Source organism: Meriones unguiculatus, chromosome 17 (genome assembly GCF_030254825.1).
Source record: "Meriones unguiculatus strain TT.TT164.6M chromosome 17, Bangor_MerUng_6.1, whole genome shotgun sequence".
NCBI lineage: Eukaryota > Metazoa > Chordata > Mammalia > Rodentia > Muridae > Meriones > Meriones unguiculatus.
In genome coordinates this window covers 19,959,399-19,974,670 of record NC_083364.1, presented here as the reverse complement: position 1 = coordinate 19,974,670, position 15,272 = coordinate 19,959,399, and the positions used below count along the sequence as shown (strand labels likewise).

General features: G+C 55.5%; 2 protein-coding genes across 2 annotated transcripts in view; one reads left to right on the top strand and one right to left on the bottom strand.

Moving 5' to 3' along the window:
• Catsperd (cation channel sperm associated auxiliary subunit delta) overlaps positions 1-1,136 on the bottom strand; it is a 38,128-nt gene extending 36,992 nt beyond the window's left edge. Inside the window, exon 1 of the mRNA XM_021632969.2 lies at positions 1,078-1,136. Coding sequence (XP_021488644.2) covers positions 1,078-1,136 — 59 coding nt within the window. The remainder of the gene's footprint in view (positions 1-1,077) is intronic.
• Positions 1,137-2,204: 1,068 nt separating this feature from the next.
• Lonp1 (lon peptidase 1, mitochondrial) lies at positions 2,205-15,250 on the top strand. The gene is made up of 18 exons (XM_021632965.2): positions 2,205-2,642; positions 6,710-6,798; positions 7,096-7,215; positions 7,477-7,726; positions 8,809-8,870; positions 9,029-9,158; positions 9,350-9,433; positions 10,030-10,250; positions 10,935-11,073; positions 11,406-11,584; positions 13,198-13,285; positions 13,386-13,508; positions 13,587-13,703; positions 13,919-14,059; positions 14,137-14,302; positions 14,459-14,670; positions 14,739-14,903; positions 14,980-15,250. Exons 1-18 carry the CDS (start codon positions 2,244-2,246, stop codon positions 15,157-15,159), a joined length of 2,865 nt encoding a protein of 954 aa, XP_021488640.1. The 5' UTR covers positions 2,205-2,243; the 3' UTR covers positions 15,160-15,250.
• Positions 15,251-15,272: the final 22 nt, after the last annotated feature.

The following is a 15,272-nucleotide window of genomic DNA, read 5'->3' as shown; positions in this document are numbered from 1 at the left end:
ATGCAGAGCCTGGATGCTATGGGGGCTCCTCAGGTTCCTCTCACTGTTTGTTCAGAGACAGGCTGAGCAAGGAGCACAGGCTGGCCTCTAACTCCCAGCCCTCCCACCTCTGCATCCTTGCTGCAGTGACGACAGGCCTGTGCTGCCCGCCAGATTTCTGAGGCGCTGGCGGTGGCCCAGGCCCAGGCCACTGAGCTCAGCCTCAGCCCACTGAGCTCCAGAGCAAGCCACACCAGCAGCTGTCTTCCGCAAGCGCTTCTTGAGTTTCCCTACTTTGTGCGTTTGCTGTTCTGCAGCAAACAGCTTCCTCTTGGGTGGGGCCAGTCACCTGTCTGGTGCAGCTCCACTTCCCAGGTTCCCTGTGGCTCTTTGCAGAAGATATGCTTGAATGTTAAGTAACAGTTACTGAAATCGTCAAATGAACTGGGGCACACAGAGGGTGGTATTGTCACCTGTCCTCTCGCTAATTGGAAGGCTGAGGGAGTGTGTGTGTGTGGTTTTCTAGAGACAGGGTTGGCTATCCTGGACTCACTTTGTAGACCAGGCTGGCCTCACATTTACAGAAATCCACCTGCCTCTTCCACCCTGATTGCTGTGATTACAAGCGTGCTCTGTGACACAGCGCCTGGCGGGATGATATTTTTTTATTCAGAGACACAACTAGCGATGTAGCCCAGGCTGGCCGTAAAACTACCTTGCCGGACTCTAGAGATGATCCAGAACTCAGGGCCTAATACCCGAGGTCCCCAGAGGACGCAGCAACACACTTGAGACATAATCGCATGGCAGCAGTCAGGGACACCACTAACTGTGACACCATGCATAGCACACTGCCCAGCTTGCACGTGGCCAGCCTCAAGAGCTTCTGAGCCAGGTTAGGATGGAAGGTGGGATAGGTTGCAGACTGCCCACGAGGAACTTGGGTTTTAGGAGTGCCCACGGCCTTGGTCCCACACCCAGCATGGGGTTTTAGCGGTGTGCCACGTTTCATTCCTACAATCGAGAGCAGGCCACGACTCCAACATGACCAGCCCTGTCCCGCTCTAGAAGCATCCCATCCCCGTGAGGCAATCGCACCGGCACAGCGGCTGAGCCCGGACCATGGCGGCCATGGCGGCTAGCAACAGCATCAGCATCTTGCCCGGCTCTCCACACATAACACCCCCCCTAAACGGCCAAGGAGCTTGAGGAAGAGTGAGCATGCGCATAGAACCTGAGGTTAGCCCTCTTCACAACTGCCCCACTCCAGTCTGGGCGTGTGCACGCGGGCATGGACTCTAGCAGGACCTTTTGAGCTTCTGGAACAGAATCCCCCTAAAAGCCCAACAGGTCTACTCAGAAGTAAGTGGAAGGAGCGAGCAGACGGAACATGGAAGCAGATAACGCACTTTTCCAACCCGAAAGTTAGCACCCAGTCTCCCATCTCCAGAAGTCTACATCGTGAGCATGCGCAAATAAGGAAGTCACATTCCGGGCGTGAGCACACGTGGGGTGGAAGCAGGGCTTTGGGCATGCAGAAAGTCCAGCCCTTGCTTTGTGGAGCCTGGGTAAGGACGCAGGGTCTCTTAGGTCGTGTCCTCAGAGCTTTAGCGTTTTGCTGTGGGCCTCATGGGCGCCTGTCCACACAGGTAACGCTGAGCAGGCGCGCAGGCGCACATCGTGCCGACTGGAGAGAGGCAAAAGCCCTCCAGGGGCGCCTCCTACAGTGTGGAACGAGGAAGATGGAACCGCGGAGCTGTAGCGAACCCTGTTGTGTATCTGCAGTGCACGCCGCGAAGACTAAAGTTACAAAGCAGGGTGTACTGCACTGCCCTTTTTGTGCCTGCTGTACAGAGAAGCTACCCCTGATCACAGAGCACAGAGCGCCGTTCTAAGGCATGCTCGGCCGGGACGGGCACGGGGAGGGGCCGGTTCTGTCTCCTAGTCACGCTCCCTCCAGAGTACACCAGGTCTCGCTTTCTGTCCACCTCCTCCAAGCTTGTCTCTGGACTGGCCTCCCTCGAGCCACGCCCCCACCCGGCCAGCTCCGAGCCACGCCCCCGGACCACGCCCCCACCGCTTTTTCCTTGTTCTGCTACCTGGGGCATTCAGCCTCAGCCCTGGTCCCCCTCTAGCCACGCCCACTCGCCCGCCTCCTCCAAGCTCCGCCCCTCCAGCCTGAAGCACGCGCGTGTCGTCACGTGCGTTGCCGAAGGGCGAGCAGAGATGACGTGAGCGCGGCGCGCCGCTAGTATGGCAGTTCCATGGCGGCGAGTACGGGCTACGTGCGGCTGTGGGCCGCTGCGCGGAGCTGGGCGCTATGGCGACCGCTGCTCTCTGGCACCAGAGGCCGCGTCCCGAGCGCGTCTGGGTCGTGGCTGTGTCGAGGCCGGCGGGTCTGTGGCCCGTCGACTCCCTGGGCTCTTGGCGGCCGCGTTCCTGCGGGCGTGAGCCAGTGGCGAGGGCTGTGGGACGCGGGCGGCCGCGGTGGCAGCGACGAGACCTCCGAGGGCGGTTCGGAGGACGGGTCCTCGGCGGGCAGCGGGGAAAGCCCGGTCGTCACGGCCCTCACGCCCATGACCGTCCCGGATGTGTTTCCGTATCTGCCGCTCATCGCCATCACCCGCAACCCGGTGTTCCCGCGCTTTATCAAGATCGTGGAGGTAACGAGAGCGCCCCAACCTCCTGGCCTTGCGGTTCCCAGCTCTGCTGGAGGGACCGAGAGGTCTCAACGCCCTCGTGTCTAAGAAACTTTTGGAAGCTCGCCTCCCGCCTGTCAATTCACCACTCGGGAGTCTGAGGCAGGAGGATGCCGAAGTCCTTGGTGGCTAATTTGACACTAATTTCTCCTTTTTTTGGGTCCTTCCGCCGGAATTGGTTTAAAATTCATGATCATAGGACCCTCTGGTGATAGAAATCGCAGTCCGACTAGCAGCAGAATACAGTCATTTCCCTCCCATCTTGAAACTTTTCTAACACCTGAGCCTTCCATGTTCAATCATGTTTATTTATCGAGACAGTCTTGTGTATCTTTTGTCTTGAGACAGGGTTTTATGTAACCCAGGCTAGCACCTGTTGAACTGTTCACACCCTTATCCCTTTAGGTATCAGGCACAGTTGGGAGTGGGGATACAAAGTTACAGGCTTTGGATACTACATTCTAGGAGTAGGAGAAAGGCCAGAATGACTGAGGTCTGAGTGGCTTACCAAAGGAAGAGGATAGGATTTTTTTTTTTCAACAGTGTCCCTGACATTTGCTGATATTTACTTCTGTGAAGAAAGTAAGTTAAAAGTCTTTTACTTGAGGGAGGAAAATTCCAGTGCAGGAAGTTGATCCTGATGGTTCCAGATTAAGGAGCCATGAGGCAGGAGGGGGAAGGAACAGGATGATGAAATCAACAGAAACCAGAGACTTCTCAAAGTAGGGAATTTACCAATCAGCCACCCGCTATGTTTTGTGTTTTTTCTCCTTTTAAACTTTGGAAAGCAGAGTCTATGGAGGCCAGTGGTTATCAGTTAACTTAGCAGCAAGGTCATACAGTGAGTCACTGCCACGTCCACTCTGCAGCCTCTTCTCCCTTCTCCTGGCTCTACCAAGTCTTAAAGGGACAGGTGACAGCACAGATGGGAGGGTCAGAGAGAGCTCCTCCATCTACCTTCTCACCCATGCTTCAGGGCCCTTCATTCATGTTGTCCATTTGGTGGAAGAACACACACCAGCCAGCCACCTTCTGTAGGGTCCCATGGCACCATCCCCTGACTGGTTTTCCTCATCTGAGAAATACACAGAATAGATGTTCCTGTCACAGAGTCAGGGGGCGCTTATGGAAGTCACACGTAGGCCTGTGTGTAAAGGCTTTTGGTTTGGTTGAGGCAGGATCTGATGTAGCCCAGGCTGGCCTCCCGCTCACTATGTAGTTGAACTTGACCTTCAGTTCCTGATCTTAAGCCTGTCCTCCACCTCCCCAGCTCTGGGCCACGGGTGCCCCACCCCTGGCCCTGAGTGACTGAGTTGTGAGCCTCTGCTCTTTGTTTGCTTGGAGGGGGTTCCTGACCTTGTCTTGCTTACAGGAGTTGCCATGCCTGGAAGGTCCTGATACTGCAGAACTGCCCTGGAGGCCCATTCCAGATTCCCCTTCACTCTCTAGGCTTCCGGGGCCAGGGCTGCCCAGACCTGGTCCCTTAACCTTGCAGTGGAAATAGGTGTGCCCTGGTGCCAGAGCACAGACACAGATCTTCAAGCACAGCCCTGTCTGCAGCTACAAGCTAGCCATCAAGGGTGTGCCGTGAGACACTGGTGTGTGGTTTTCTCTTGGTTTCACCTTATAAATGACCAAAGTCAGGAAGATGAAGATGCCAACACCCAGTTGTCAAAGTCCAGCAGAGAACTACAGCTGATTCCCGAGAACCAGTGAATAGGTTGTGTTTTATTGTTTTATTTATTTTTAGCACAGCTTAGCTTTTAGAAAGTCCAGACTCACAGGCTGTCCTTGGCCTCTTAAGTGTACAGGGGTGGCTCTGGGGACTGGCTAGGGTTCTGTGTAGAGTGTTCAGTTAGCATGCATGAGGCTCTGGGTAATGTCCCCAACATCACATAAACTGCATGTACAGTCAAATACTGTCATCCTTAGGAGATGGGAAGATGATTGGGAATTCAAGGTTATCCTTAGTTACAAGGTGAGTTGGAGGCCAGCATGGGCTACATGAGATACTGTTTTATTGCTGTGAGGAGACACTATGACCACAGCAACTTTTAAAATAAAGTATCTAATTGGGGCCTTGCTTCCAGTTTAAGAACACAGGGAGTGTGGCAGTAGACAGGTACTGGGACAGTAGCTGAGAGCTGCATCTGGTCCACGAGTTGCAGGTAGAGAGAAACCCCAAAGCCCACCCCCAATAGTGTACCTCCAACAAGGCCACATCTCTCAAACCTGCCCAATGGTTTGGTTCCTATAACTGGGGACTGAACATTCAAAAACATGGGCCTGTGGGAACCATTCTCATTTAATACCACAGGCCTATCTCAAACAACAAATTCCCACGTATCTGGGAGTAGTACTGACTAACCATTCATAATCCTAGCACATGGGAGGATGGATTAGGGTTGTCAAGAGTTCAGGCTAGCTTGGACTCCAGTGTGACACCTGTCTCAGACAAAAGAAGCCCAAACACTGAGATGAAGGGTGTCGGGCCTGCCCTCAGCCGTGCTATATCAGAGCTACACAGATGAGCTGGGTGTGGTGACATCCCCGTAAGTACTACACTTGTGAACCTGAGGCAGGAGGATCACCTGGAGTTCCAAGTTAGTGTCAACTGTGCCGTGCATCCCAGGAGAGCCTAAACCGAGTGACTGGGGAGAGAAAGGCCACAAGTCTCATCTGTCCTCAAGTGTGTGTATGTAGGTATATTATGTGTATGAGTAGTTTCCTACACATACGCCGCGTGTATGCTTGATGCCATGAAATGCAGAAGGGGCTGTTGGATCCATTGCAGCTTGAGTTGGGGTTGTGAGCCACTGTGTGAGTTCTAGAATTGAACCCAGGTCTACATGAACAACAACCTCTGGGCCACCTAGTCAGCCCACTGCTTTGGTTTTTGATTTGGTGTTTTGTTTGTTTTGTTTTGTTTTTCCTTTTCTTTCTTTCCTTTTTTTTTTTTTTTTTTTTTTTTTACCAAGTCTTGACTTTTATTACTTAAAAGGCTGCATATTTATTTTGCTTTCTGACTCTGCTGGTGCTATCAAGACTTGGACAATGACTTTCTGCTCGTCAATAAGGAAAGCCCGCTTGTTCCTGTCACACACATGCTTGGTACACATGGAACCACCTAGGCCCTGTTCTCATGATTCTTTGTCTTACACAGTCTCATAAGGACTTTAGGTCTCACAGCTCGAACCCCTCAAAGTCTACCGGGCAAACACCACATGCAGATTTAGGTGCTTTCCCAACCTTCTGTGTACAGGTAAACAATCCTGTTGCCAGGGCTTCGGGACAGCCTGGTTTTGTTAGAGGCTGTATTGTAGGAGAGCCGGTGATGGCACGGCAAATACTGAGTGCCTCTAAGCGCTATCAAGCTGGAAGAGCTTGATTGGGTTTTTCAAGACAGGGTTTCTCTGTGTAGCCTAGGCTGTCCTGGACTTCCTTTGTAGACCAGGCTGGCCTTGAATTTTCAGAGATCCGCCTGTGGCTGCCTCCCTGAGTTCTGGGATTATAGGTGTGTTCTACTGCACGTGGCTTTTGTTTTTGTTATTTTTTTAAAAACAGGCTGGCCTGGAACTCACAGAGACCCACCCACTTCTACTTCCCGAATATTGGGGTAAAGGTGTGCCCACCATGCCTGGCCCATGCTCAGTTTTAATTGATACCTGCTAACGGCAGTAGAAGAGGTCATTACTGAGTACCTGAACAGAATGGCTAGGAAATGGTGCTCGTGAAGGCTGGGAGGAAGCTGCCTGGCTGCGGGGTGTGGTGCTGTGAATGGCAGGAGGTCCCTGTGGTCTTGTTTTGGCCTGAGTCTCACTGTGTGGCCCGTGCTTACCTTAAACTCTAATGCCTCCTGCCTGTGCCACCCCTGGTGCCAGGAATCCTGAGTGGACAGCATCACTCCAGGTCTGTGACAGTAATGAAGCTGTGACATTGCCAGCAGCACTGACTGTGTGGCTGGACATTAAGTCCGTTCCTGGTGCTGGGTGTGTAGCGTCCCTGGGGCCTCACTTGTCACTCTCCCGCAGGTTAAAAATAAAAAGCTGGTGGAGCTCCTGAGACGGAAAGTCCGCTTGACTCAGCCCTATGTGGGCGTCTTCCTAAAGAGAGACGACAAGTGAGTCTTCACCCTCCCTCCACCAGACTGTAGTCTGAACTGTTCACACTGAGCTAAAAGGAGCCAAGGGGGAGGCCAAGAGCCTAGCACACTGGGGCGTGGCTTAGTGGGGAGCACTTTCCAATACTGTGAAAAAGAGACCTCTGTGTTGTCTGTGTGGGGAAGTGAACCCAGGCGGCTGCTTCAGGTCTCTGGTAGTGACCTGTAGAGGTGCTTCTGTCTTCCTCCGACCCTCAGCCTGAGCCACCTGCTGCACACTGCAGCGGTCCTGCCAATGTGCCTTTGTGTCTCCCTCAGCAATGAGTCCGAAGTGGTGGAGAGCCTGGATGAGATCTACCACACAGGAACATTCGCTCAGATCCATGAGATGCAAGACCTTGGGGACAAGCTGCGCATGATTGTCACAGGCCACAGAAGGTATAGGCCGCAGTGCGGGATATGAGACATGCTGTCAGCACACAAAAGGGGCCTCTGCCCTGACCTGACCTGACAGCTTTAGGTCTTGGGGTACAGCATCTTGTTACTGAGCCTCAATGTTGGTGACACTTTCCAGTTTGCTTTGTTTTCTTGGGTTTTTTGTTTTGTTTTGTTTTTTAAGACCCTGAGGCCACAGGGACTTTTAACACACAGCTCTGCAGTCCTGGCTCCCTCTGTGCCCATCTGTCTGTCTGCCTGCAGAATTCGAATCAGCCGACAGCTGGAGATGGAGCCTGAGGGACCGGAGGCAGAGGCAGAGGCAGAGGCAGAGAACAAACAAAAGTCCAGGAGGAAGCTAAAGCGGGGCAAGAAAGATGTGGAGGAGGAGCAGGGCTCCAGGCCCCAAGTGGAGGTGGTGACCGAGGCCACCGAAGACACACCCAAAGAAGTGCTCATGGTGGAGGTTGAGAACGTGGACCATGAAGAATTCCAGGTCACAGAGGAAGTGAAAGTAAGCAGCAGTCACCTGGGATGACCTGCCCAGATGTTGGGCAGGTGGGCAGGGCCAGGTTGGGCCCTTTCCTCTTCACTGAGAAGGCAGGATTTGAACCCATTCCATCCCATCTCATCTCATGGCCACCATGTACAGGCTTTAGCATTCTGTGGAGCGCCTACCCCTTGCCTCTCTCACAACTCCATGAAGCATGGAAGAAGTAAGCCTTGGCTGTTGACCCCCAAATGGAGGCTTGTCCTGCCTTCCTCAAGGTCCCCACAGCAGGACAGTTAGCCAAGCTAGCCTGAGCCTGGAATGTGCCCAGTGTTGCTGGCCGTATCGGAAGGGAACAGGCTCTTATGGGTACTGCTCCTTGTTGCTTGTGCTTGACTGGAGCTAGCGGAAGATGCCTCTGGGCTGAGTTCTGTGGAAGAAGCGCTGGAATCGCTTGGTGACTTCAGCTCTGGGCTGGGGCTGTGTGGAGAGCAGCAGCCTCAGGGCTGAGGCTGGAATTGTGAAATCATTTTGTAGAGGGATCATTCTGTTTACTAGAACATGCTTCAATTAGAGTAATGTTCCTATTAGGCTTTGCACTGACCTGTGTGGGGTGGATGCTCCCTTTGCCCTGGTTTCGTTCTTTTGGGGGAGGATTGTTGAACACAGGGTTTCTCTGTAGCCCTGGCTGTCCTGGAACTCTCTCTGTAGACCAGGCCTGCCTCTACCTCCCGAGCGCTGGGGTTACAGGCGAGGCTGCCACCACCACCATTCTGGTGAACTCATTTGGGAAGTAGACACTAGGCAGGGTGTTGTTCTGCCTGGCTATGGTGTTGCCCCAGGACCTTGAAGCTGAGGCAGGAGGATTGCTGGTGTAACACCCTATGTGCCCCAGTGTGCACATGGAGGTCAGAGGTTGACCTTTGGGAGGCTAAGAGTTGGTTCTTCCTTCTACCGTGTGGAGCTCGCCAATGGAACTCAGGTCATGAGGCCTGGCAGCAAGCGCCTTCATCCTCTGAGCCCTCTCACTGGCTCTGCTGGGTGGTAGTTGGCTGGGATGGGAGGCTCTCTTCGATCTCATGACTGCCATGGTCCCCACTTGCCAGGCCCTGACTGCAGAGATTGTGAAGACCATTCGGGATATCATTGCTCTGAATCCTCTGTACAGGTCAGTGTCTGCAGAGCTAGGCTGGGCAGGGACTGCCACTCGGTGCCAGTTCTGTGACCCCCGTGAACCACATAGGCAGAGCTGGCTGTCACGAAAGCCAGAGTGGGGTGGGGGTGGGGGTCGCAGGCAGTTCTCTGACTCCACCTTCTTCCCTGCAGAGAGTCAGTGCTGCAGATGATGCAGGCAGGCCAGCGTGTGGTGGACAACCCCATCTACCTGAGCGACATGGGTGCGGCGCTCACAGGAGCCGAGTCCCATGAGCTGCAGGATGTGCTGGAGGAGACCAATGTGAGTGCGCCCTCCCGGGACCAGCATGGCTAGTGACCTCCACGTCAGGACAGGCGTGCTGTTCACCAGGCCAGCAACAGCAGCCTCGCTCTCAGGCTGGGCTCCGTGTGGACTGCTTGTTCTGGTGTGAGCAGCACTCTGGCTCTGGTGGTCCCTGTTCCCAGACACTGTCCATCCCCTGTTGTTTGCAGATCCTTAAGCGGCTCTACAAGGCCCTGTCACTCTTGAAGAAGGAGTTTGAGTTGAGCAAGCTTCAGCAGCGCCTGGGCCGAGAGGTGAACGGGGTGCATCCTGGCTCTAACTCTTTGGTTTGGGGTTCTCTCTTTGAAAGAGGCCAATCCAGAACTTTATACTCCTTTGTAGTCCTCCTGCCTCAGCCTACAGTGTGTGGGGACTGTAAGCATGTGCTCTCTTTTGTCTCGTCATGGCAAAACCTCCCTTCCTGGGATCTGGGCTGCCGCTCAGTGAACATAGCATAAGTCATGCAAGATGGAGGCAGAAGGGTCAAGGGTTCAGGGCCATCCTCAGCTATATAGTGAGTTTTGAGGCCAGCCTGGGCTCCATGACCTCGCTCAAACAAACAAAAACAGAACACAGGTTTAACACTCACATGTAGTTGTCTAATTCTGTTTGGTTATTACAACAGTAGTCCAAACAAACAACAAATCCATGTCAGTGTCCTGTGGGAGACTCCAGTGTGGAAGCCTGGGTCAGTGGCTCTGCTCAGGTAGTGAGAGTGAGGCCCTTCTGTTCCTAGCACCATGAGAGAAGCAAGGGAAATTTGCTGTAGACCTGGGCCAGGGGTTCTATGGAGGGAGGGACCGTGTCGTACCCTCACCACCCTGCCCTGCCTGAGCACTACCTGCCACAGGTGGAGGAGAAGATCAAGCAGACACACAGGAAGTACCTGCTGCAGGAGCAGCTGAAGATCATCAAGAAGGAGCTGGGGCTGGAGAAGGATGACAAGGATGCCATTGAGGAGAAGTTCCGGGAGCGGCTTCGGGATCTTGTGGTCCCCAAGCATGTGATGGACGTGGTGGACGAGGAGCTGAGCAAGCTGGCCCTGCTGGACAACCACTCCTCAGAGTTCAAGTGAGTCCCCTGCAGGCTGCCGGGGGTCTGGGGGCCAGGCCTGGGGTGGAGTGGGGCTCCGGCGGCCCTGGCTCTGGCCCTGGCCCTGTTTGCAGTGGCTCAGGAAGCAAGCATGTGGTGGTGGATCGTGCGGTCAGAGAACACAGGCGCAGCACCCTCATGTCTGCCTGCCGCTGCCAGCATGGCCCCTGGCCTCCGAATCTACACTCTACTTCCTTTTCTGCCCAGTTCTGGGCATTGCTTTTCTCCTGCTCAGGGATCCTGAGGTGACACTGGTCAGGATGATCCAGGCAGACTATGTCAGATTCCTTAGTTAAATCCATTCAGCAACTCCACGGACTCCCGTCAGGCTGAGCTGAAATCCTGACCTGGAATTGTGGCCCTCCATTGGTGTCACTGAACAGGCCATGCTGTGTCACCTGGCCTCCTCGGTGTACTCTTCTCAAAGGCCCCTCGTCGAGAGCTGCTGCTCTCCAGGGTGCCTGGCTCAGGGACCTGCCAGGGCAGCCTCAGCCTGCAGTAGCCCTGACCTTAGTTTCTCCTCTGAGCCATACTCACCCCTGATGTGGTACTTGTTCTGGGGCATGATATCTAGGTTGTCTGCTGTGGTCCCAGCAGGGCGGCTGTGCAGTGGTGGCGCTCAGCCTTGTGAGGGCATCTGTGCACACAGCTTTGTCCCTGCAGTGTCACCCGCAACTACCTGGACTGGCTGACATCCATCCCGTGGGGTCGGCAGAGTGATGAGAACCTTGACCTGGCTCGGGCCCAAGCCGTGCTGGAGGAGGACCACTATGGTATGGAGGACGTGAAGAAGCGCATCCTGGTGAGGCCCACAGCACATGCGCTGCCATACTGCCAAGGGCAGGCTGCCTCATTTTGTCCTTATCTCCTCCCCGTGGAGAACCAGTCAGCTACCCACTAGGGCTCTTAATGTCCGTAGCGAATGGGTGGCGGAAGTCTGGTGTACTGTACTGTGTGTGCAGGGGATGGGGGCTGCTGTGACAAGGTGGGCTGTAGAAAACAGGCTTCAGCCTGTCAGACTGCCACCAGGGCCCTGCAGTCACAGCTCCAGTCAGCCCAGGAACTTGCTGGGCGATAGCCCCTTGGGGCGTTCACTCTGGAGGTCTGTGCACTGAGCCAGCTTGGCTTCTGCAGGAGTTCATTGCAGTCAGCCAGCTCCGAGGCTCCACGCAGGGCAAGATCCTCTGCTTCCATGGCCCACCAGGTGTAGGCAAGACCAGCATTGCACGTTCTATCGCCCGTGCCCTCGGCCGCGAGTACTTCCGTTTCAGTGTTGGCGGCATGACAGATGTGGCAGAAATCAAGGGGCACAGGTAGGTAGGTTGGGCCTCAGCATCCACCAGACTGGGCAAGCACAGCGTGACCCAGGCTGTGTGCGAGGCAGTTTGGGTGAACGGAGGTTCACGCCTGCCCCGCCCCACTCCCCAACCCCCACGTGAGGGTGAAGTAGGACGAACAGTTGGATAGCGTGGAATTTGTTTTGGTTTTTGAGTCTTGTTATGTAGCCTTAGCTGTGCTGGAACTCACTAAGTGACTGGGTTGGCCTTGAGTTGAAAGATCTTTCTCCTGAGTCTGGGATTAAAGGCGTGTCCTGCCATGCCTGAACCTTTTTTAAAGGGCATTCCCTAAACCTGCAGCCAGCGAGGGAGCCCGGGTGTGAGGGGCAGTGGCTGCAGGAGTAGGTAGGCATGGGCGTCTGGAAGGCTTTGAGTTGAGCCTAAGACCAAGCTGACAGCGTGGCTGCCAGCAGTCAGGTGGGCCCTCCCAGACCTGTGGTTGTTCCCGGTCGCTGACACAGGCAGAGCCCAGGGCGCTTGAGAGAGGCCGAGGGGAAGCAGTCTCTGCAGACAGGCAGGCTATGCTAAGCTCTGCCTGGCTCCTAAGCTACAGAGATAGCCTGGGCAGGCAGGTGGCAAGAGCCCTCACGCTGCCTCGTTTTCTGTCCCGGTGAGGCAGGAGGCTCGGGAACTGAGTCATTCTCCACTGCATGGTGTGCTCTAGAGCGCTAAGCCTGTCTGGGCTGTGAGACACTGTCTTAGAAAACAGGAAAGCCATAGGCAGGGGTGGCGCATGCCTTTGATCCCAGCACTCGGGAGGCAGAGACAGGTGGATCTCTGAGTTCATTGCCAACCTGCTCTACAGAGTGTGTTCCAGGACAGCCAGAGCTACACAGAGAGACCCTGTCTCGAAAAAAAAAAAAAAAACACCAAACCGGGAGTGGGCTGGAAAGATGGCTCAGTGGTTAGGAGCACTGTCCTTCCAGCAGTCCTGAGTTCAATCCCCAGCAACATGGTGGCTCACAACCATCTGTACTGGGATCTAATGCTCTCTTCTGGCATGCAAGTGTACATGCAATTGGAGGACTCATATACCTAAAATAAATACAATCTTACAACAGGAAAGCCCTCCATGGCCCCTGCCTCTCAGGACCCCACCCAGTCCCCCTTTCTCTCTGCCCCTTCCTGCTCCTCCAACTCGCTGAGCTCTGTCCCTGTACTCCAGCTGTATGCATTTGGTCCCTCTTCTGTCATCTCTATGCCCTACGGTGGTACTCTAGGTACCCCTGTTCCCCAGCTCTGGTGAGGTCCTTGTTCATTCCTTGTTCCTTACTGCCTTGCTGAGCCTTGGGCCAGAGAATGGGTCTCATGCTGAGCTGACAGCCCTGTGCGTGACTGTAAATGGTGTCAGGGTCCCGCTGTGCCTGCTGGCCCTGTGAAATCATCCAGACCAGCACCCACATCTTACCACATAACTGAAATGGGCGAGGCATGGCTACAGACTGCTGTCAGGAGCTGTCTACAGGAGAGCATTGGGTTGACCTGTGTGAGACCAAGCCAAGGCTGCTTCCCGATGGGCCGAGTGGTGGTAGTTCACCGTGGGCCTCTACTGAGCACACCGACCCACACTGAGCATTGCCTCCCCACAGGCGGACCTACGTGGGGGCCATGCCCGGGAAGATTATCCAGTGTCTGAAGAAGACCAAGACCGAGAACCCGCTGGTGCTGATTGATGAGGTGGGGGAGGCTCCGAGGACAGGAGGGTCAGGCCACCCACAGCCCAGCCTGTGGCGTGGGAGCCGGGCACAGTCCCATGTACTTGCCTTCCCCTACCCAGGTGGACAAGATTGGCCGAGGCTACCAAGGGGACCCATCATCAGCACTGCTGGAATTGCTGGACCCTGAGCAGAACATCAACTTCCTGGACCACTACCTGGATGTGCCAGTAGACCTGTCCAAGGTGAGTGTTGACCGGTGTGTGCAGGTGCAGGGGCTGTGGGAGAGGGTGCAACCAACACCCCCGCCGCCTTGCACCCAGGTGCTGTTCATCTGCACGGCCAATGTCACCAACACCATCCCGGAGCCGCTGAGGGACCGCATGGAGATGATCAACGTGTCAGGCTATGTAGCACAGGAGAAGCTGGCCATCGCCGAGGTGGGTGGAGTCCCATGGGATAGAGGGGTCACAAGGTCAGGCCCCCACAGGACCTCTGCTGCCTGGGCAGAGGTCCTGGGTGACACAGGAGTGGGCCTGCACCTCCCTGCTTCTGCGAGGGAAGGCTGAAGTGGTGTCTGAGGCTAGGGGTGAGCAGCTTGGGCACCCTGTGCAGTAGTCGGGAACAGGGCACTGCTGACTGCTGCTCCCCACAGCGGTACCTGGTGCCACAGGCCCGCGCCCTGTGTGGCCTGGACGAGAGCAAGGCCCAGCTGTCGGCAGCAGTGCTCACCCTGCTCATCAAACAATACTGCCGGGAGAGCGGAGTGCGCAACCTGCAGAAGCAGGTGGAGAAGGTAAGCCCGCTCACAGGCCCACCCCCACAGGACACGCCCCGCCCGGCAAAGCCCATCCACACCTGGTCGCTCTGCAGGTGCTGCGCAAGGCGGCCTACAAGATAGTGAGTGGGGAGACACAGTCGGTGCAGGTGACGCCGGAGAACTTGCAGGACTTCGTGGGGAAGCCGAGGTTCACTGTGGAGCGCATGTACGAAGTCACGCCTGTTGGCGTGGTCATGGGTTTGGCCTGGACTGCCATGGGTGAGTGCCGTGCCCCACCCCGTGCCACAGTTTGACTGGCCAGCTGACTGCTACAGGTGTAGAGACTGGGTGGACTGACAGTGCCAGGAGAGGAAGTGCAGGATTGGGAGGAACAGAAGTGTGGGTGTGCTCCTGAGTTAGGATCTCCTCCCCCAGGGGGCTCCGTGCTGTTCCTGGAGACATCGCTGAGGAGGCCCCTGGTCAGAGGAAAGGACAAGGAAGGCACCCTAGAGTTGACGGGCCAGATGGGGGATGTCATGAAGGAGAGCGCCCGGATTGCCCACACCTTTGCCCGTGCCTTCCTAATGGAGCACGACCCGGAAAACGACTTCCTTGTCATCTCGCACATCCACCTGCATGTGCCTGAGGTAGGCCCTGCCCATCACCCACCCACAGCCCCCACCAGCCCAGCAACTCACAACCTTCCTCTCTGCAGGGCGCCACCCCTAAGGATGGACCCAGCGCAGGCTGCACCATAGTCACAGCGCTGCTTTCCCTGGCTATGGGGCAGCCCGTGCTGCAGAACCTGGCCATGACAGGGGAGGTCTCCCTCACCGGCAAAATTCTGCCTGTGGGCGGCATCAAGGAGAAGACCATTGCGGTGAGTGCCCACTAGCTGCACCTTTAGTCCTCAAGACACCTCGGGGTAAGCAGAGCTGACACATCTGTCCCCGCAGGCCAAGCGTGCTGGTGTGACCTGCATCATTCTGCCTGCTGAGAACAGGAAGGACTTCTCCGACCTGGCGCCCTTCATCACGGAAGGCCTGGAAGTCCACTTTGTGGAGCACTACCGTGACATCTTCCGCATTGCCTTCCCTGTGAGCGAGCATTGCAAGGCCATGGCTGTGGAGCGGTGACACTGGGGCTGGGCCACTGACTCGATAATCATGTTGGGGAGCGGCCACAAGCACCGCTTTAGAATCATGAGTAAAAAGATCCTTGCCAGAACCCACGCCTGATCCCTGCAGCG

Bases quoted from the DNA above. Each gene is read 5' to 3' on its own strand.
- Lonp1 (XM_021632965.2), top strand. From the start codon at position 2,244: ATGGCGGCGAGTACGGGCTACGTGCGGCTGTGGGCCGCTGCGCGGAGC. The intron at 9,159-9,349 runs GTGAGTGCGCCC...TGTTGTTTGCAG, and splicing joins ATGTGCTGGAGGAGACCAAT to ATCCTTAAGCGGCTCTACAA. The intron at 13,509-13,586 runs GTGAGTGTTGAC...CCTTGCACCCAG, and splicing joins TGCCAGTAGACCTGTCCAAG to GTGCTGTTCATCTGCACGGC.